Source organism: Aptenodytes forsteri, unplaced genomic scaffold (assembly GCF_000699145.1).
Source record: "Aptenodytes forsteri isolate BGI_AS27 unplaced genomic scaffold, ASM69914v1 Scaffold61, whole genome shotgun sequence".
NCBI classification, from domain to species: Eukaryota; Metazoa; Chordata; class Aves; order Sphenisciformes; family Spheniscidae; genus Aptenodytes; species Aptenodytes forsteri.
Genome location: NW_008794443.1, coordinates 3,672,362 through 3,693,409, shown reverse-complemented (window position 1 = coordinate 3,693,409; position 21,048 = coordinate 3,672,362). Strand labels below are relative to the sequence as shown.

Sequence of the window (21,048 nt, the reverse complement as noted above, 5' to 3'; positions counted from 1 at the left end):
CAAGCAGAAACAAAGGTGAAGTAGACAAGAGCCCAGGAGCTATAAAATGTCACATGCAAACTCAACTCTTCTTCCAGAACAAATATAAAGATCTGGGCCTGAATTAAAGAGAGCAAGTATTCATGAAATAATGATTTAAAAAAAAAAAAACCCAAAAATAGAATACAAACAAGGAATATTTACATGAAGATAAAGGCCTGGGCTTACTACCATCTCCAGGTAAATTTTTGTTAGCCCAGAGCAGAGTATCTACACTTTCCCACAAGAGATATACACCTTCTTTTCCCCTACTAGATTCTGTATTAAAAGAGAAATCCACGCCTCTTTGCAAGAGGAAGATCCTTCAACACGATCATTTAACGGGGTGAGGGCAGGCAACAGTCCTAAGCAGAAAAGGATGTTACCTGTAGGATCTTCATCGCCATCTCCCTCCGGCTCCACCTCCCGTGTAATGGTGCTTATTATGCGAAGCTCAGGAAAGAGGGCAACGCCCTCAGAACTCTCAAACTCTGAAGCAGAGCGGGCAAAATGGTTGATGCCACTAAGGCTGATTTTTGGTTCCTCTGGTTGCAAGACCATTACATATCCCTCCACAGAAGGAATGGAGACACAGGCCTCTTCATTGAAACATCTATGAGATACAGAAGCAGTTTTGCACAGTCAAGGAGGCTATTTGAGAGGGAGGCACAATTATGCAGAGTAATTGCTTCATAAATTTTTAAGAAGCTCTGTCTCAGACCCAAGAGTCTTAAATGAATTCATGAACTGCGTTGGAAAGTAAGAATTCCCCACCAAGGGACCAATCTTACAATTAGTTTTTACTTACAGTTAAGATTTGGCCCCATTTTCTATGCTACGACTAACAGCCACAGATAACACCTTTAATAAAGGCTGTGATACTGGAGACATACTCACAGCACGCCCTTCACAGCATACCCCTGCAGTAAGCTCCCCCCATCTTACACACTCCTTACTACGTTCTCAGGAAGAAAACAGAGTGCTGCTGTAAAATTCATTTGCCGTTTTCAAATGTGCGATGGTTACATACAGCAAGACTCCTTTGTTTATCGCAACTGAGATACATGAACGTCGTGCCAGGCTTCAGTATCACCGTACAGAGACGCATTATTTCAGCACTAGGACATACTTGACAACACTGGTGATTTTAAGCCTCCGAATCCCAGGTGTTGGGAACTGGCGGGAATTCAGATAGGAGACGTGTTGCATGGCCTTATCAACCCTGTCAATGTCATCCCCTTCTAAGGTCAGCGTTGACTGACTGGGGTTCATGTGGATCTGAAACAACAGAAAAATAAATAAATAAGAGAACACCCAAACAGTAACATGATCAGGTAATTAAAACTGGAAGTTCAGCACTACTTAGCCTGGTAAATGCTAGGATAATTACATCTGTATTCAAAGCAGTAAGGCCATTATTTACTGGCCTTGTAGTACACAGTCTAACTTCCCTATTCACTTCCCTATTCCAGTGGAATGTATTTAGTGTTTCGTTCTTTAAGAAAAAAAATCTAGGCACTTATCATAGTTCTGATGTGAAGATTCTAGTAATGTGGAAGAGAGACAGCTAATATAAAGGAGAAATTTAGCTCTGTTCACACAACCTTGCTAGTACAAAAAGGCATGCAAGCTAGTCTCATTCTACTAAGCTGCTTGTTAAGAATATCTTTTATGTGACAACCTGGTCTATCTGGTAAAACAGAGAGGCTTACAAATACGGAATTTCTCTTCAAGACTTAAAGAGAACACAGTAACTTTCATTCTTGAACTCCACTAAGACCATGTCTATACAAGAAAGATTTCCTAGTTTTCATGTAATTTTAATGCAAAACGTCACAATTGAGTAGCTTGTTTTATTCGGGACACCCCTACTAACTCTGCCAGCAAAACTTGTAACTATTATCAGCAAAGCAATATACATGCTCCCCTTTATTCATATGCAACTTTACCTTCACGCCCTTGCCAACACCATCAGCCATTTGCAAATCCAGTCCCTCTTTGCAAGTATATAGGCAATCTATCACTTTCTTGTTTTCCAGTTTACCAGAACGAATCATCAAACCTGCCAGATTGCCTCGGAAAAACTGAGCCATGTGGAGTTCACCACCTTCATAAAGGGAAGAAGGAAAAATCTTTATATGTTTTGATTCTTTTCATTTTTTTTTTCTTTTGTAAAACAACAAATATGCCTTCTGGTATCACAAAGTATTATATACATGCGGGTTAGTTTTTATCGATTCCGGGTGTTAACCTTGTGATTATGTTCAAGCATAAAGAAAGACTTAAACAGTTCACCATGCATATGGCCTTTGAAACAGGTGTGGCCATCTCGAACTGTGAAACTATTTCCGTAACAAACACTTCAAAAGAAATCGCCCATACAGCGAGGTGGTGTTCTTCAGAAATGAAAGGCAGAACCAATGAGATGAACTATGAAACCTCAATCTTCATTTTGAGGTAACGCCTCCTACTAGTCGGGTTCTCTACGAAAGGGGCAATGCCCATCAGGACAGAAGACGACAGCATCCTTCCGCTAGATGTTAGTTATCTACATCTAAACCGATCATTACAGGCCCTTTTTACACTCAAAGGACAAAAAGAAACTTCACAAAGTGATTCAGCTCATCCTGAAAAAGGTGTCTAAGAGTTAAGTGCTCCCCTCTAAAGGTGCCGCCTTCTCTGTATGGACTCAAGCGAGCAGTTTAACCTCAAGTAACTGATTTTTAGATATCTGAGTTAAGGCTGATGAATCGCAACCCAGTAAGCCCCTTATTGCTTAGATTTTTTTGAAGATGACATCACGATGATCACCTACTCCATACCTTGCTAAATAACGGGGGCCACAGAACACCACCCAGAAACTTGTATTTCAAGGTCATCACTTACTAAGCTACCAGATTTTTAGAAAGATGTCTAAACTTGTTTTAAAGATTCTAAGTGATAAAAGATCCCTGGCGTAACTCAGTAAAATTTTCAGTAGTGAATTGTCCTGTTACAAGTTATGTGATTTCCAGTTTAGGTTTGTACAGCTCCAGCTTCTAGGCCCTGGATTCTGTTACATCCTTGCCAAATTCAAATGGGATGCACAGCTAGAAACCTCTTGTCAGTTATATCTAGACCATTCCAGGAATTCTTAGACTTTACAGAAAGAGTACATATCTTGAATACGCTTTTAGAAATATACACTAATTTTAAGCGCCTCAACTCAAGACACAAAATCCACCGAACTATCACTAAAAATTTCTAAGAAAATAAAACCCTGTAGCCAACCTGAAATACCTGGTAGCCAAAGCTTTTATGCCCATTCACTATAATTAGAACTTTGTATCAATTTCTGACCAAGTGAGTATCCACTGTAAATTACACGTCTGTCCGAGTTACATACGGGCAACCTGATCTAAACATGAAATCGATCTTGCTTTGAGTGGGGAGCAGAACTACCTGACTTCCAGACGTCCTTCCCAACCTACTGAATAATTCTATGATACACACACACACCTACATACATCTACACATATATTTATATAGGATGAGGTGCATTTATGTTTTAACAAAACCGGATGAAAGAAATTACAGCTGATATTTTACATCAGCAACTTATTTTACACCACTTCACTGCAATCACAACGGCTGCAGATTTGTACATGGATGTGCATTTGGGTGCAACCAAAAAAAAAAACCCACCAAAAAGAAAGCAAAAAAAAATCAGCTGATGAAGCTCTGGAAATAGAAGCACAATGAAGAAACAAGCCTAGGAGAGGATTATGTGAAGGTCAATGGCCCAAATGCAATGCCTGCATTTCATGCTGTGTGCGAGATGAAGCAATGTCTTGGCTTAAAAATGAAATAAAACAGTAGGGAAAAAACTCCAGCAACCTGCAGAGGTCTCGGGCACAGTTTCATTGTCATTTTCATTTCCTGTATATTCTGTAGAAAAGCAAGACAAAGAATAGAACAATAGGGAAAGGACCAAGTAGTTACAATTTGGCAAACTCTCTTATCACAGAAAATACCCAGCAGCACTTCCCCCAAAAAGTCTGCTTATACTCGACCCAGCTTCCCAAGGATTATGAGTTCTTTGAAACACTAATAGCTGCAACGCAGGGAAGAAGCATTACTACGTTGTTACGAGAACATAACATTCATGACAAGACAACCTGAAGAGCCCGATACACAAGCTGCAGTAAAAACAGTCACACCGGAGAACACTTAATTTAACCACAGATACCCAATCTCACACAAACCACTATTAGTAATGAGACACAGGTCTATCAACTGGCTCAATTTATTTTCTCCTCTCCCAACTACTAAAGGGGAAATTAAGGTGAGATCCAGCCTCTATCAGCGTATCACCAGAAGGTATTAAATGCCGATCAAAAGGAGCCACTAGGGACACAGATTTTTTTATCACATTAATAGTATCATATGTATTAAGCAGGCAATTTATCAGATGGAAACGTCTGGGGGGGGGTGAGCACCAAAAAATGAAAAACAGCTTTTAATCTTTTAAGAGAAATGTTAAAAGAACTTTCTCAAAAGTGTAAAATCTCTCTCTCTCCTTAGAGGTGAGCTGTGTATGTAACTTAGCCTGATTTATTTTAAAATCTTGGTGAGACAAAGAGGACGGCCTTAAGCACTAACTTCACTCCTTTGGCGTACTTTTCCCCCCTGCATTCTAATCCCCTAAAAATCAGGCTTTTGGTGGAATTTTTAAAAGGTAGGGCCTCAAGTTCTTGTATTCCAGACTTTTAATGCTCCTATTTCAGTCTGCTGTCATTAAAAAGAAAATTCTCATCAGAAGAAATTAAAGAATCATATAATGGTGCCAATATGAAAGCACAGGAGTTTTTAAACTAAACGTATATGCTTGTGTTAGGATGCAGAACATATATGGAAGCCATTATACAATCCATACACTCGGCTGGAACAGTTTCCAAGCTCCAGTTTCTTGAAAACCAGTCACTATAGCTTCCCTCTGAGCTAGAAGAGATAGTTGGAAAGTCACGAACAGAATGAGGTGAATTATGGAGAAAATAATTAATTGACTCAAAGAAGGGACAACAGAATGAATTTAGCACTGAAATAACATTAATACTGAAAGATAGTGCACTTGTCACAAAATAGTAAATTTGATGGAGAGGGTATTTTGATAATTTAACCTTCATTCATACTTCAAAGCCTTAAAACTCAAAGAGAAAAGAGACATTATAAGACAGAAGACTGTTAATTTGATTAGAACGTCTCAAAGCTTTCCATTTGTCCTTCATTCACAAGCTACTTCTATGCATTATTGCAGACTGCAACTACAGTCTGTATTCTGAACTACAATAAAACATGAATGATTTAACACTGTTTTATCTCTGACCAAAAAGATCAGCTTTATACCCGCTAGGGTGCAATTTAATCAGCAAGCAAACATTTCAGTTCAGGACTGTGAAGCAAGAGCTTTGTTACAAAGATCTCTAGTAATTCATCAGCCTCCGTGTTCAGACGCATCCTTCTCCTAGGTTTCGCAAGTATTAAAGCACATGAATCAGCATTTCATAGCCTGCAGAATATCGTGTTTTAAGCCACAGTCTGCACACAATAAAGCAGATGCTTTCTATGTTCATTTTTATAAGCAGAAACGGTAAAATATCCAAGAGAGAGCATCACTGTGTTCCTTAGCTGAACTGTCTGCTGGTCATGCTTCCATTTATGAGAACGCTTTTTCTACAATATGCTTTTCAACCTGCTTGAAATTAACTGTTCTGCTTAGTAATCTGAAGTATACGATGTACTCTTACAACTGTTATTAAAAATAAGCTATCTCTATTCCCATCAAAAATCACTTTGATGGAATGCTGCTTGGTGAGTAGCTTCGTATTTCATACGCACCTGTGGCCAACGAGCAAAAAACCACTCATTTAAAAAAAGACTAAAAGAGGCAGTATGTGATACTAGCTAGGAGCAAAAATAATCTGCAAAAGACAAAACAAGTTATCTTTCATGCACTAAAAAGATCTGCTATGTACTTATAGGCTAACCACAAAGATTTCATTAAAAAAAAGTTAATTAAAAGTATTAACAATTTTAAGTAGTTACCTTGCCAACATGCTCCAACTACTAGCTGTGTTTCTATCTTTGAAGGATGGAGAGGGTAATCTTCAGTCACTGGGAAAGGATCATACGAAACACCGTCTACATAAAGAGTTACCGCAGGAAATTCAACGTTGAGGACATAATGATGCCACTCTTTGTCACACACCTGAGTAAAGAAAGTTTTAAAAATTCTAATTTTTTTTTTTAATTACAGTTGAATAACTGATCTGATGCACATTTTGCGTATACACACATGCAGACGTACTGACAACCTATAAGCCTGTATAGACATACTTTAAGTTTCGTACCCAGCACGCATCTGGAAAAAAGCAAACCAACTGTCAAACGTTTATAAACAGTTTCTTTTCTTCTATTGCCAATATGGGAAGCTGCATATATTTCCATTCCTTTAATTTTTATAATATCTAATAACAGCATATTTAAATTTAAAAATACATATCTACATGCAAGCACATTCTGAAATACTGTTATAATGCAACATTACTTGCAAAAGGACCTGTATTTGCTGAGAGGGACCGTTTAGAGAAAAACATGACCATTTTGAATGTAAAAAAAAAAAACGTTCCATGACAGAATTATTTATAGTGAATGCTGCTTAGTTTTTGGAAAGCAACAATCTTCTCATAAGGACATTTATGGGCATTTTACCATTAAAACAGTATACTGCCCTGCATAGAAAACAGGACATAGTTTTAGCTATGTTAGAAAGTAACTCATTGTTTAGGTAACTGGCAAAACAGACCTGTAATAGTAACCTAAAGCAACTAAAAGAACCTTTATAAATTCACAGATATACAGGGTTATTTTAACACTCAAATCCAGAGGGCTGGAAAAGCACACAAAATATTTAGTCCCTTCTGTCTCACTCTTCATGATCACAAACATCATGAATTCACAGAAGTAAGGTCTGCAGATCTTAGTAGGACCGAAGTAAAGATTAGTTATTACAGCCTTCACTTTCAAATCTAAAATAATTAAGAATACATGACTGAAAGAATACAGACAACTCCGCTCTCTACATAGGAAGCTCAGAAAGTACCTGCATCCCTCAGAGGCCTATTAACTCTGTTTTTGTGGAGTACAATCTAATTAAGAAAACTGATTTGTAGCTACTGCTCGCAATGTGTAAGAAGTCACAAATTTTATTTCAGTGTGAAAAAGGATTAAGAAGGTAAGTTCTTCTGTTAGTCTATTAACGCTTTGACCTGCAAAAACGTCGCACGCTCAGAAGTACTTTAATGCCATAAACAAACTGGAATACTTGCTGTTTTCCCATGCACACTACTTACAGCGTATTTAGTGAAGATAACTGACATCACGTCTGAAAGACTGACATTGTATTTTCACATATAAATCCACATTTTACTACCTTTCAGGACAATGACTTGTACTTTATTTCACGAGTATCCCACTGGGTTTAATAAAACCACTAAAGCAGTATTTTATATTCAAGATGAAAAGGTATAGGTGAATCTATCTCTGACACTTGATCACAAATCAAATAAGTATTGTTGGGTTCTATAAGACATGACTTCAGGTGTCTGGAGTTGCAAGAAGTATTTATTAATAATTATACTATCAGGGAGTTCAGTCTCCGATGGTTTTCACTGCATTCTAACATCCTACCAACTGTCCTTCCAAACTTACTTGATTTAGTTTCCAGTGAAATTCAGCAGGTTTGTATGTTTTTCCCTCCGAAGGATCTTGGCGGAAGAGGAAAACAAGTCGGCAGTTGTGTACATAGAGCGTGTAGTGGTGCCGGTTCATATCTGCACAAGAGTTTTAATTAACATTATTATTTTCCGTACACCTTAAGAACTGCACAAAATTCACCCGTTCTGTAATTTCATACCTAAACCCCCAAGTCACTGACAGGAAAAAACAAATGTAGAAGTCAATCAGGCACGTTAAGAGGAATAAGAAACGTTTGTAATAGTAGTTAGGGCAAACATTCTTGAACCACCTGTGAGTAATACACTGTACAATAAATAGACATGTCTATCTCCAAATCCAACCTAAACCAAGGCATAGGACTGAAGACTCAGAGATAAACCCTTCAGCAGGAGAAAAAGAAAGCAAGCTCTATTTGCAAATAAAGAGCTTTTTTGTTACAAATTAGTTGCTTCTACCACATTTAATTACTGTTTTGGAACATGTACACATGATGGCAGGTGGACATGCTTTCCTAAGAGAAAACCATACAGTCGTAGCTCTAAAGGATTTATCATTTAAAATAAATACAAAGGTGAAATGCTAGAGAAACAGGTAAGAATAAGGAAAAGAAACATTTTAGCTACATCATCCATTCCATGGCATGGATGAGTCAAGAAAGTAGGGAATGAAAAAATACCAAAATCATGTCAACCTTTCAGCCTGACAGCATTAAATCTGACTGTATTGTTCCAGGGCAATATATTCAAAATTGCTTCCCTCCAACAAACCTAGTTCCTGCCTTTCAATATTGCATAATATACCATTGAAATGAAGGCAAATGATATTTATACTACCAGAAACTGTCGCAAAAATTATATGGTTAGCTCAAAACAAGGAATAAAAAAGGAAAGTTTGTTTTGAAGGTCTGCTTCCCGTGTACAGGAAAAACTGTATTTAAATTTGCCTTTTTTCTCCAGTTCACTTACTTCCATGATTCCAAAGTTTTGGGGTTTGATTAACAGGAATTGGTGAAGGTAGGGAAAAGAGGAGAATATTTGTACCTGGTTCTGAATGACAGTCACTTTTCTCCTGTTCAAAGAAACGCTTTTAGGATATTACAAATACCGTTAAATTGTTCTTATTTTCAAATAAAATCTAAAATATACTCAGCATAGTTTCCTTTGAAAAACCTAGCAGCATTTTAAATAAAGTATCTTTCTAATACACTGAACAAATCCACTGCTCCAGCTCACAGAGACAAGAATTCTTTTACCCCCATTAGACAGCAATTACGGAAACAGGGTTATCAGATTTCCTTCTTATTAATAGCATCTTCAAAATACTGTGTCTGTAGCATTCACAGAGACTGAAATTATGCACAGGGTGAAAAAAATTTCAACACTGGAAAAAGAGAAATTATCTCCTCCTAGAAAAAAAAAGATATAGTAGCAAATGCTGTCACTAAACCTCATATATATGTATCTTAATGATTTTAGGCAGCATCAAGAATAAGGCTATCTTTGGAGAGGCAAAATCGAGACTGCATTGCCAGAAAAAGTCATCTTCCACGGCAAAAAGAAATGCATAATATAAATTGAAATAGAATTAGAAAAACAAGGCTGCCTAATCTGAAACTGAAGCTAGATAATCTAAGGCCATGCCTCTATAGGTAAGCACAATAAAGAGCGACTTTTGCAGTCCACTTCATTTCACTTCCAAAAAAACCCTAACCTAGAGAAAAAACTTAAGGTTCTCACATATGTTGCCACAGCATATAAAAACAAACAAAACCCAACAACGAGACTGTTTATATTTGAAGTATTGACAAACCTGTCTTGTCTGAATTGCACAGAATTGTCTCTTTCTCTTTGGTTCCAGGCCCATGCCTCATCCATACTGAAATCACGAAGGGCTCTTTTAGATTGACTGTGACAACACCATCTGGAATCTTCACAGCTTGCGTGCCATTAAATTCAAAGACTTGGTCACTGTCATGACCATTATCAGTAGGAAGTCCTATTGTCCAGTTAGCAGCACTGCTTGGAGGGGGAAGTAGCTCAGCTGTGCCAGAAGAAGCACCTACAATAAAAATGCTCAAATGAAAAAATGTAGAAACTAAAAAGATCACTGCTAGTTTCAAAGCAGACTCTTTTTCTGAGCACTGATTTTTCAGCACCCACTGTCAGGATTACGCGCTACCATCACACATCAAGCAATTCTCCTTTCAAATAATGTGGCACTAATAATAGGCATCTAATATCACGATGACTTCCATAAATTTAACTTCTGGGTAGACAACTAATCTCATTGAAATTGTTTTGCTTACTCTACAGCTGTAGAACCTTATTTTGCCTCTGTCTCAGGAACGATTACATTAATACCACTTGTCCCTCAGGCCCATGAACACGATGCCCTTCTCTTGAGTTGTAAGACTACTATCCATCCGGTTGAAGAGGGCTGCACAAGCATCCCCTCCCAGATCCCTAATAATATAGTCAAGAGCAATGACACCCAGCAGGTACTCAGCTTGCTGTTTTTTCCCCACTTCAAGCCTAAATCATTAATGTCACAGTGACCTAATCAGGGAATAGCTTAGGAATTGCCCAGGTCTCTAGGACTACACCGTATTCACACTTTCAGCTAACTTGAGCTGAAGTTGAAGATATAAATCATCAGTGACAATTTGTCCTGTAATCTCAATTCTTCCATATTGGCTATAAAGGATTCATAAACTTTTCATAAGACCTTTAACTGCAGCATACGTGGATGCCAACATGCCCTTTTTTCCTAGGGCAAGCACAGTATAAATGTAACTTGATGCAAGTAAACTGTTTTTTCCAAACCACACTTTCTTGGTTTTCACATCTACTTTTTCACCATGCACGCTTCACATCCATCATGCCTCAGAAAAACAGAAATGGCTATACCCTTCTGCATACATAACAACTTTCAGCTCTTGAACATGAATCTCATGTGAGGGAAATTATTAGTCTATATAAGCTAGTGGAGAAGCAGAAGGGATTCTTTACTGCATTTGAGAATTATTTTAGAAGTCACCTTCAGCCAATGTCATGCTTTTTATTGCCTCCTAGGCAAAAAGTTGGAGGAAACTACATGCAAATGAAGACCATATCCACTCATTGATTTGTGGTCTAACATAATATTCAAGGAAAATCTAATAAGCAAGAGAGACCACTTTATTTTAACAAAAACATTCTTACCACAGAGTCTGTGAATGGATTTTTCAGAGTAAGTGTCCCTATCGCAGCCTTTACCAATATGGTTGGTTTCTAGTTCAACCGTTGCTTGAATTGAGGTTATTGGCTCATCACATGTCTCCAAATGCATACCGGGGAAGAGAGCTAACGAACCAGTACCAGGCTCATATTCTATTCTTTTGCTCCAACCTGTGTATTTATCCAAAGAAACAATATTAAAAATCTCTCATGTTTAACTGAAGGTACAGGCAAATGCTAAAAGCAGATAGGAAGGAGATCAAACTAACCTTGCCAGCCAGGCTTGCATGTAGGCTTAATGCTAATTTTAACCAGCACATCCTCAGCAGCTCTCTTCTTCCCACAGTCATACGCTGTTACTGTCAGTTTATACTGATGTTCTTTACCATAGTTTAACTTTTCTGTGTTTTTTATATAACCTGACGCAAGAAAAAAAGCAATAATCAGACGTCAATATCTACTCATTTCTCAGGGTCACTGTCGCATTAAATGCATCCAGGTACCACGTATGTACTTCATACAGGTACCAAGACACTAACAGACACACCTGCAAGTGAATTAGCCCTTCACTATTTGACTTTTCAATGCCAGACATCAAGCCCAGAGATGAGCACACAAACACAGAACAGCAGGTATATACTTATCAGGCTCTTATTATATATCTCTTATTATATATCTTATAATATCGGTGTATTATATTACTCAAAATGAAACTGTTCATAGGTGGTAACTGATACATAAGTTGTTTGGCACATGCCAGGATTCTCTAACTTTTTTGAAATATGCACACCCATGAAAATTATCCATTGGCAATGTGGATCCCCCAAAACCTCAAACTAAAGCCCACTAAAAACTGTCTCACTTTGCTTAATCAGCTTGCTTGAACCCCTAGAAGTAGTCTACAGGTTTTGAAGGGTCCACAGATCACCGGCAGAAAGGAAATGACCTAAACAAATCACTACACTTCCAAAACCAATAACCATGATACTGTAATCTCCAGAGCCACATATGAGTATCTCAAATGTGAAAAGCACACACATGGAATCCCATTTTTGAAAGCTAATTAGCAAAAGCTACCCTAATACAGAATAGAAAACTAAAGGCAAAAAAAAAAAAGCCTACTAAGAGCTGGTTTAAAATATAATACAGCTACCATATTTCCTCTATTTTGAAAAGCATTTTACAAGGAACAACACACATGCAACACACCATCTGCTCCTTACAGCAGTAGATAGCACACGGTATTGGCATTGAAAGACATCTCACTTTTCATTATCAATTCAAGCTGCTAAAGTGAACACCTCCATTTAACTATGTTGTAGGAAAGGGTTAAAACAGGCTTGCTGTAGTTTTATGCTGACCAGTTTGAAGTCCTATTCTTAGCGCGGCAAATGCTGGTAATTCCCACTCCCTCTCGCATCGTGTTCTTACCATCTTTGTCAACAGCAAAAGGTACGTCCGGAGTTACGATTTCGTAATTGCAAATCTGGCTGAACTGAGGTGAACAATCTGCATCCACTGCTTCCACTTTCAGGATGTTGTCATACCTCTTCCCTTCAATGACTGTTGCCTTGTATGACTTCTCTTTGAACACAGGAGCATACTCATTAACATCGTTCACCTGAATATGTACTGTTGCTCTGGAAATAAAACAGAAGGTCAGATTCTATATATTGCAAAACTCCTATTCATGCAAGGAATCTGATAAAACACCTCCCTCTTTTACAGATGAAGCTATCCTTCAGAATTTAAGCTCCCTGAAAGAAGTGACCAATGACTAATACAACTAACAATCTCAACTACCCTAGCTAGGAAAGCAGTGGGTATTTTTCCAGTGTGTTGCTATATAATTCAGTGTAGTTTTAGGTTATTGCTTACTATTGCTGCAAATAAAATTCAAATCCTTGTATTGCAACTATTAAATTGCCACCATTTTACAGAAATACAACAAAATACAGCTCTGACAAAACAAGCTTTTACTGCTGTTAAAACAGTACAATCCTTCAAGTTCTTTCCTGCTGTCAGCGTATTTGATATAAACACCCAATTTTTATTTCATGTGAACAAAAATGACAGTTAAGACTGGTCTTAGACTAAGAGCTCAGACAAGTGCATTTGATCAGCTTTCTTTTGGTAATAAAGTATTAAGCTCTGTAAGTTGGTGAAAACTGGCTTATTTCTTGGATGTAGGAATGGGAGATCAGGCAATTTAAATGGAAGAATCACAGAAGTGGAAGATACACTTTAACACATCATACAGCTAGCTAGATAATCCTAAACAGATTGGATCTTCAGTTCCGTCCTTTCATGCTGGTCACTAATTGCTCGTATATACAGAATAGGAAAATAATGCAGCTTCTGTCAATGATGAAGGAGAAAAGGTGAATAATGAAAAGTAACTGGAATGTAAACTAGTAAAGAATTCAATCACTGCAGTCCTTCCATAAAAGCAAAAGTTTTCTAATGCTTATGCTAAAAAAAAAAAAAAATCTTTAAGGTTTTATTTTAACCTATGTGCTACATAAATGCCACAAAAAATGGCCTTCTGTACCAAACACACTTTATATTCCTGACTTTAAGAGCTAAACTCCAAGATCATTAAAAGCCCCAAAAAACATAACACAGACAGCCATGGGGCTGGGAAATTTCAACAGCGGTTTGTAGGCGCAGGTCTTGGAAACCCATCATGCTGCTGTGGGAAAAGAAGAGTTGCAAAGCATGCTGCTAGATCTGCACTGGTTCATTACACAGCCATGAATGCGGATAACCAAAATCCATTAACCAACGCAGGTAGAAAAATACAGATTAAGTTCGACAGTGCGGAGAAGGAACTGTACGCTATCAAACTTAACAAAGAATATAATTCCAGCCAACCCAACGAAACATTTGTTGCCATCTTTCTCTTTGAAATCTTTCTTCAAAAGACAAATTGAGTATCAAATAGAGTTTAAGGGCATACCTATTTTCCATAACTGTAATCCTTAAGGAGAAAACTTTCTGCTGCCTATTTGAAGCAGACAGCTAGAGAGTAACAAGGTTGTATTTGTCACCGAGACGACTGCTGCTAGTCTATTCCTCATCTTATTTATGCCCTTCTTTGCTTCACACAAACAGTAATCTTCCACATGCTCTGCAGATGTTTACACCAGGGTGTTAAGCAGTTATTCTCAAGTGGATTTTCTAGAGAGCGTTTTACATTGTGGTTTTTTCTTTAGATAAAGATTAGCCAAAGATTGCTTTGTTCCCATTCTTTAATCTAGGCAGAGATGAACCGTATGCTGTTGATCTTGATTTTTTTTGCGAGGCCATCTGGAAATGACAGCAACATGTATTCCCTTCCATTTTGTCAACTTTAATATAGATTTGACTTCTTGAACCAGTTTTTTGGTTTTAGAAACTGAATTCTGAAACAACGTACAGGCTCGGTATCCCATACAAACTCTCTATATCAACTCAAGCCAGATTTTAACTGTATTAACAGTTTTCCTGCTTTATGCCCACAGTATTTTCTAATGTAAATTCAGAGACATCAAGGGATAAAGCAGTATCATCTAGAATACAGCTAAAGAGATGTCAAAACAGTTCATTTCCATTTTGCTGCTATATTGTATCAAAGTCTTCCAGTATTAACACTTGGTTTACATTTACTCTAAATACACAGACCATAAATCACCACGAGCAGGAGACCGTTTGAAACCAAACTTCCCCTCAGCCCACCACAGATTTACTTACTTGTGGGATTTTTTTGCATTCGCTCCATCTGGTCCCTTTCCACAGTCATAGGCCTGTATGGTGAATGTGTAGTCCTTCTGTAGTTCGCAGTCAAGCTTTTCTTTAGAGCGTATTATTCCCTCACCAGTGGATTTATCCACTACCACTGCTTCAAAGGGAACATTTTGCCCGTGAATTTTAAATCCACAAATCTCACCTACAGATTCAAAGTAAGAGAGGTTAGAACCGGTCAAAATTATTACACGTTTAAAATAAATGACGAAATATTTTGCAGCCAAGGGTTTGTGAGGGTCTGTGGACAAAGCAAGAGCACTGTGCTTTAAAATGGGTGATTTCTGGGAACTTTAGTAAAAAGAAGCGTAAGTCTGCCTTCCAAGCAACTTGTTTACTTTGCATCCATTCATGCAGGAATACAAAAGAGAAAAAGAGAAATGTAGACAGGCATTTCACAGGAGTACTTGAGATAGCTCTAGGGTAAGAGTAGATCTTATGAGAGCATACAGCCAAGGCCACTGGTAATGTCTTCTATGCCAAGCTACTGGGAATAGCCGGGCAACTTGTTTATTTTGACCAGAGCAAAAGGTTAAAACGCACAGTTACAAGTCAAGGGATGAAAAAGCTTCAAGTACAGGTTCAGCACCATAATTACAGAAATTCTGTCAACAGATCAAAGAACAAAGTCTTCCTGTGCAATGTACCTGGCTAAAATTAGGGAATCAAAATAAACTACTGAATGAGAAAGGTAGAAATACCAACTTCTCAGGCATCCATTTCAACAGCTATCTACTAACACAGACCAAATATGTTAGTCAAGGAAGCTCTCGCATGGAATGATTTAGTAGGCTTTCCTTTCTATTCAAACTCTTCATCCTAACAAACTTGCAAGAGAAGTCCCTAGTACATCATTTTAAAACACATCTAAGCCTAAGATTACACTGCAAGACTTCTTGCTGGCACAGCTAGGTCAATCTGTCAGCACGTTATGCGGAGTGAGCCTAGCACACCTGGCTGTGCTAACAAAAGCCACTCAATATTAACAGTTTGATCACCTACACTCTGTTTTTACCTGTATGACTTGTTATGTTTTGAAGGTGATTTTCTTACACCAACATAAAACGCTATTTTGCTATTATAGTTGCAGTGGCATCATAGTACCGAGAATGCACTCCTACTGTAAACACGTCTAGAGGTATTAAAAAATTCAGATTTTAAACTAGTGAAGTATGTACTGAAGGAAGTGTGCTGCAGGGAAGGTGATACAATGCTTTGGCAGTTAAATATTACTTTACAAAGCATATGAAAAAACTTAAGATGTCCCGAAGAAGTCAGCTATCAGTGAAAATATCAGAAAACGCTAATTTCCCCCAAAACAACTTCTTCAGCGTCCATACAACGTACAATAATCCCAAACGGTTCAAATGGATGTCTGATTTACAGATATTTCTAACCAAGGGTTTGGTTACATAACAGTTTTTACCAGTATTATTTTAAAATAGAAAAAAACTGGGAGAATAAATGGGACAAAAGAGCATGACAGGATCTTCTGTTTAAGTGCTGATTCCCCATTTCATAACCAAAGTTAGTAGGTTAATATTCATAAAAGGGATAGAAAGAACCCTTTATCACCTTCTTTGGTGACTGTCACCTCAAAACTCTCTAAAGGGAGAAAAGATAAACCCAAGTCAGTAACAGGAAAGGTTGAAAGGGAGCAAATAAGGAAAAGGCAAAGATGCACACATTACACAGAAAAGCTTTGGAAAAATTGTATTTTATAATTCCAGTGGTGATTTGCTGTAACTGTTACAATTTTAGAGTTTGAGTTATGTTAAATATGATTTAATCTTTTAACTCCAGGTTGTCATTTGTAGACTTTTGAAGTCTTTAGTAAGCTTATCAAAAGGCTTTTTCTGTTTTTTCATTTTCCTTTTTTTTTTAATAATACCAACCGCTAAACAAAAGATATTTTCAAAATTCCGTGTTGATGAAGAACTACCCACAAAATAGAATTTTCATCAGAATTTGTCTGTACTATTCTATTTAAAGAAGACATGTTAAATAATTTAAACAAGCTTTTACCTATTATACTGAAACCACCATGTTTCTACAATTAAAAAACTTCATATTCCCCTTTTGAGTTCCAGGGAAAAAAAATAAATTTAAATAGTAATGGGATTTTTGTGTTTTCACATAAATTTGTATACTGAAACCACCATGTTTCTACAATTAAAAAACTTCATATTCCCCTTTTGAGTTCCAGGGAAAAAAAATAAATTTAAATAGTAATGGGATTTTTGTGTTTTCACATAAATTTGTATCGGCCTAGGTTGTATAAGTCCTAACATTTGCAAAATTTAAATTCTACATCAAACTCAACTTGACAGTATTGCCATAATTCATGATTAAAAATTATACACATAAAATTGTGATCCTAATGAACATAAAAGCTTTAATGTAAGAAATAGGGGGGGGAGCTATATATTTTCCTAGCAGCATATTGCTTTTCCAGGTTAAATAAGCAACAAACAGCTTGTATAATTTTATTCTACTGTTGAAATACTGTAATGCTGGAGAGAAGAGATTCAGGTGCTCAAATGTATTCCTCTACTAGCGCTAAGGATGCCCTAGGGTAGTCTGCCTTGCCCCCTCCAGCCACTCCAGAAAAGTACAAGCTTCCACAGCGTCCTGGATCTTCCACGCTTATGAGGAGATCTCGGATATAACCGAGTTTTACAATGATATGAGATTACTGTGATAGGCACCTGGAAAGGTTTCACGGTTTTAATGAAAAGACAGTTAACTCTGTTCTTCACTCCCCTGGAAATCGTAATTTGTTAAAACCCCAAACTATCATCCTTTACATATCATCCAAGGTATCAGTTATTTTTTCCCGATCACCATCATCTTTGACCTGAATTCCAGTACAACAAAGCAGACCTGTACCCTTAAAATCACTTCTAGCAGATCTCCTGTTAATTCTCACATATTTCAAACAACTTTCAGTAACACAGTTATTCAAGTCTCCGTTCTAGAGCGGCCTTAAAGAGATGAGGCACTATAATTACAGAGAAATATTTTTCTTAAAAAGGCTAATTTACAGTTTAATATTGATGCAGAAATATAATTAAGGAAAAATACCTTATAATGTATCATGATTTGTAGTCCTTCGTTTTAAAAGGAGACAGTTTCTGAAATAGCTCTCATTAGGTTCTCCCCGAAACTCCCTTCAGGTAATCCCTGGATTTATAATCAGCTCTTTATTTTAATGCACCAAGTATGCTGCCTCTTGTGGCACCCACATAATTTATTTCAGTCTATTCTTACACAGGATATAAATATAATCCCGGATTTTAATGTGTTTCAGCAATAGGATCATTCAAGAGAATTTTACACTGCTTAAATTTGTGGCTGACACCACTGATTAGCCAGAAGCGCCATCCCAACTCCAAGTTTTTCAATATTCCACATCTCTTACTCCTGCACACCCCCTCCTCCCTGCCCCCTTCCAGTAACTCCAACCTTGAGAGTCAAGCATTGTGTGTGAAACATTAGGATTACAGGGGGGAAAAAAAAAAAATATATGGAACATTAAAGCAGAAAGCCCAACAATGGAGAGAAGAGGGAGAAGTATATTAATGTGGCAATTACCTACTTGGGAGAAGGGGAGGCTGCTTAAAAACTGGTCAGTTCTTTACCATCTGAAGTGACCTTTAACTCTGGCACCAACCCCGATTTGGCTACTAGGAAGTTCAGGCATTGTATTTTTGGCTCCTGAGCATAAGACATAAATAAGCTCTCCAGTAAATACCCGTGTGTCTCCAGATGCTTTTTAAGGTGCAAAGCTTCAGTTTGAGGTGTACTATAGCTCAATTCCTGCCAGATGTTTCTCAGAACAATAACTGACCCAGTAACAGTCATATTTTCCACTTCACACACTACTAAGATTAACAAAACGCCCTTTTATTACTACATAAACAAGGTTCTTGTGACTGAAAAAGTTAATAATGTATAAAAACTATGGAGTTACTTATGATGTAAGTGCTCTAAATAAGCAAACGCACAGCTCCCAACCTAACAGGCTTTTTAAGCTCCCTTCTTCAAAGTGTCTCTGCAATGAAAAAAGCAAAAAGGAATAATTCCCTCAAGTACAAAATATTTCAAAAATTAAAGCTGATCCTTTCTCAGAAATATATTACAGACTGTTACAGAGCTGTTTCAAGACAAATAAGACAATTTACAGATTAATATTCCCATACACGGATAATATTCATTTTCATCTCAGTTATGAAATGCATATATTTATATAGTATAGATAAGGCTCTTCCATGATTATAGAATTCTTGGCAGCGAATTCTTTTTATTGCCATTAAGCTGAGTCCCATACCACGCGCCCTAAGGTTTCACGCTATGTCGTCTGTGCTTAATGCTTTTTCTCATTTCATTCTGAAGTTGAGATATATTACTGAAATAAATTTCTACCTCTCCTAATCTTAGAACAGAATGATGACCAATCTGTAAATTAGTTTATATTAGATACACTGGAAACTGTTCAGCTAAATAAACTGTAACTGGGATAAAACTTTTCAGTATTTCACTCAGCTGTAATTACAGTTGAAAAACATTTCACTTTACAGACGACACCGGTTTGTGGAGCTTACGTTAGCCAGAAAACATACAGTAATCCTGTATCCTAAAGGCATTCTGTATTTCTCCTTTCTGGTGTAGCACAATCAAATGACAGTGAGGATTTGGTAGAATTTTAAGGGTTTTTTGATTTTTACTTTTTATCTCTTTCTGTACTGTTACGATATACTGATGTAAAATACTTAATTATATTATATAGTTATAAAAAAGGTTTGTGACAGATTTAAACTGGACATACTGTATTTGACTAGACGCTCTTCAAACTTTGGAGTCAGCTATCCCTCTACACTTCCACCCCACAGAAGGAGAGGAAGTATATTCTCCCAGCTCCAACCAAGCAGCGGTCTACGGAGGATGATGGAAAGCCTTCAGGAAAGCCTCCCATTTCAATACGTTTAGAATGTCTCCTAAACAAGCATTTCTTAGTACCATACAAAGCCGTTAAAAAGCGAACCAATTTTAAATCTCACAATTAGCGAGGACTCCATTTCTGTTTGTATTTGGATGCAGGACAGGTACAAAACAAACGTCACTTCATGCATGCCTTAAATTTGATGCAAAAATGGCTGAAATACGATCGCAACAAAAATTCCCCTTAGGTTTGCCAACCGGCTGTGCAACGTGTGTGTTGTGCACCCATTGGACGCGACAAAATCAAAATCTTTATCTGTTTGATTACACAGCGTCATTCATCTTCTCCACACATCATTTCTTTATAACCACCATCCAGCCGAGCGCGGCATTACACGCAGCCCTGCTGCAGACAGGACGTCAGCACAGCTCCCTGCCCTGAACAAACACGGGTCGGCGGTGCAGCGTGGAAACGTGGCATCAGCACTCGCCCACTGGAACACGTGAACCCCACACACCTCCGGGGAGAGGCTGACAGAAAGGTTTGGTGGATTTTTGGGGGTTGTTTGGGTTGGGTTTTTTTTGGGAGGGGGGTTGTTGGGGGTGTTTGTTTGTTTTAAAGAATGAATAGAGATTCTGCAAGGTCCTTTTCAAAGCTCTATGCATATTCATGCTTTAAGTCGAAAAATTCCTAACCCCCACAAAAATACTTCTTGCATCCCAGATTAGTAAGGGGAAAATAAAGTATTGTGGCTGAGAAGTGGTTTTCTCTGGGGTGGGGTAGGGGAAGAGGGATTAAAACCCTACTACTAACACATCAAAAAACCAAGGAAACATTTCCTTCCACAAGGGTAACAGTTCAAACATCTTGCTTGCAAGAGCTTGCGTTATACTCTCATAACAAAACACATTCAGCGATGCGAAGGCATCCAGATACAATACTGTTTGTTTCAAATGCAATAAAAATTCAGTTCCTTTTTGCATAGTAAAGGGGAAATCCTTTACTGAGGATTCAGACATGAAATACTGAGAGCTTCAAACATTAAACTGATTTTAGACATGAATTACTCTAATGAACAACAGAAAATGTAGCTGTCCTTTATTTTATTTTTTCAGCAAAACCATTTAGGATCGAATTCCAGCATGACCCAACTTGTAGCATAGAAAAGTTTCCCTGAGGAAGGAGAATGGTCATTGTCTTCTCAAGCAGATCTGTAACAATCATGGTACAAAAGGCTGATTCCACAGGGTCTCTACATGTCAGGCAGTATGAGGAGGCAAGCTGGCATGACTATGGACCTGTCAGAGCGGGTCC

At 37.6% G+C, this 21,048-nt stretch overlaps 1 protein-coding gene across 1 annotated transcript in view; it reads right to left on the bottom strand.

Annotated features, from left to right (window-relative positions):
- CLSTN1 (calsyntenin 1) overlaps positions 1-21,048 on the bottom strand; it is a 33,165-nt gene that overhangs the window by 6,622 nt on the left and 5,495 nt on the right. The window contains exons 4-15 of the mRNA XM_009289783.1: positions 16,368-16,397; positions 14,742-14,937; positions 12,441-12,649; positions 11,279-11,428; positions 10,995-11,180; positions 9,604-9,852; positions 7,768-7,889; positions 6,103-6,265; positions 3,895-3,945; positions 1,968-2,125; positions 1,148-1,296; positions 405-631 (exon numbers count right to left, since the gene is read on the bottom strand). Coding sequence (XP_009288058.1) covers positions 405-631; positions 1,148-1,296; positions 1,968-2,125; positions 3,895-3,945; positions 6,103-6,265; positions 7,768-7,889; positions 9,604-9,852; positions 10,995-11,180; positions 11,279-11,428; positions 12,441-12,649; positions 14,742-14,937; positions 16,368-16,397 — 1,890 coding nt within the window. The remainder of the gene's footprint in view (positions 1-404; positions 632-1,147; positions 1,297-1,967; positions 2,126-3,894; positions 3,946-6,102; positions 6,266-7,767; positions 7,890-9,603; positions 9,853-10,994; positions 11,181-11,278; positions 11,429-12,440; positions 12,650-14,741; positions 14,938-16,367; positions 16,398-21,048) is intronic.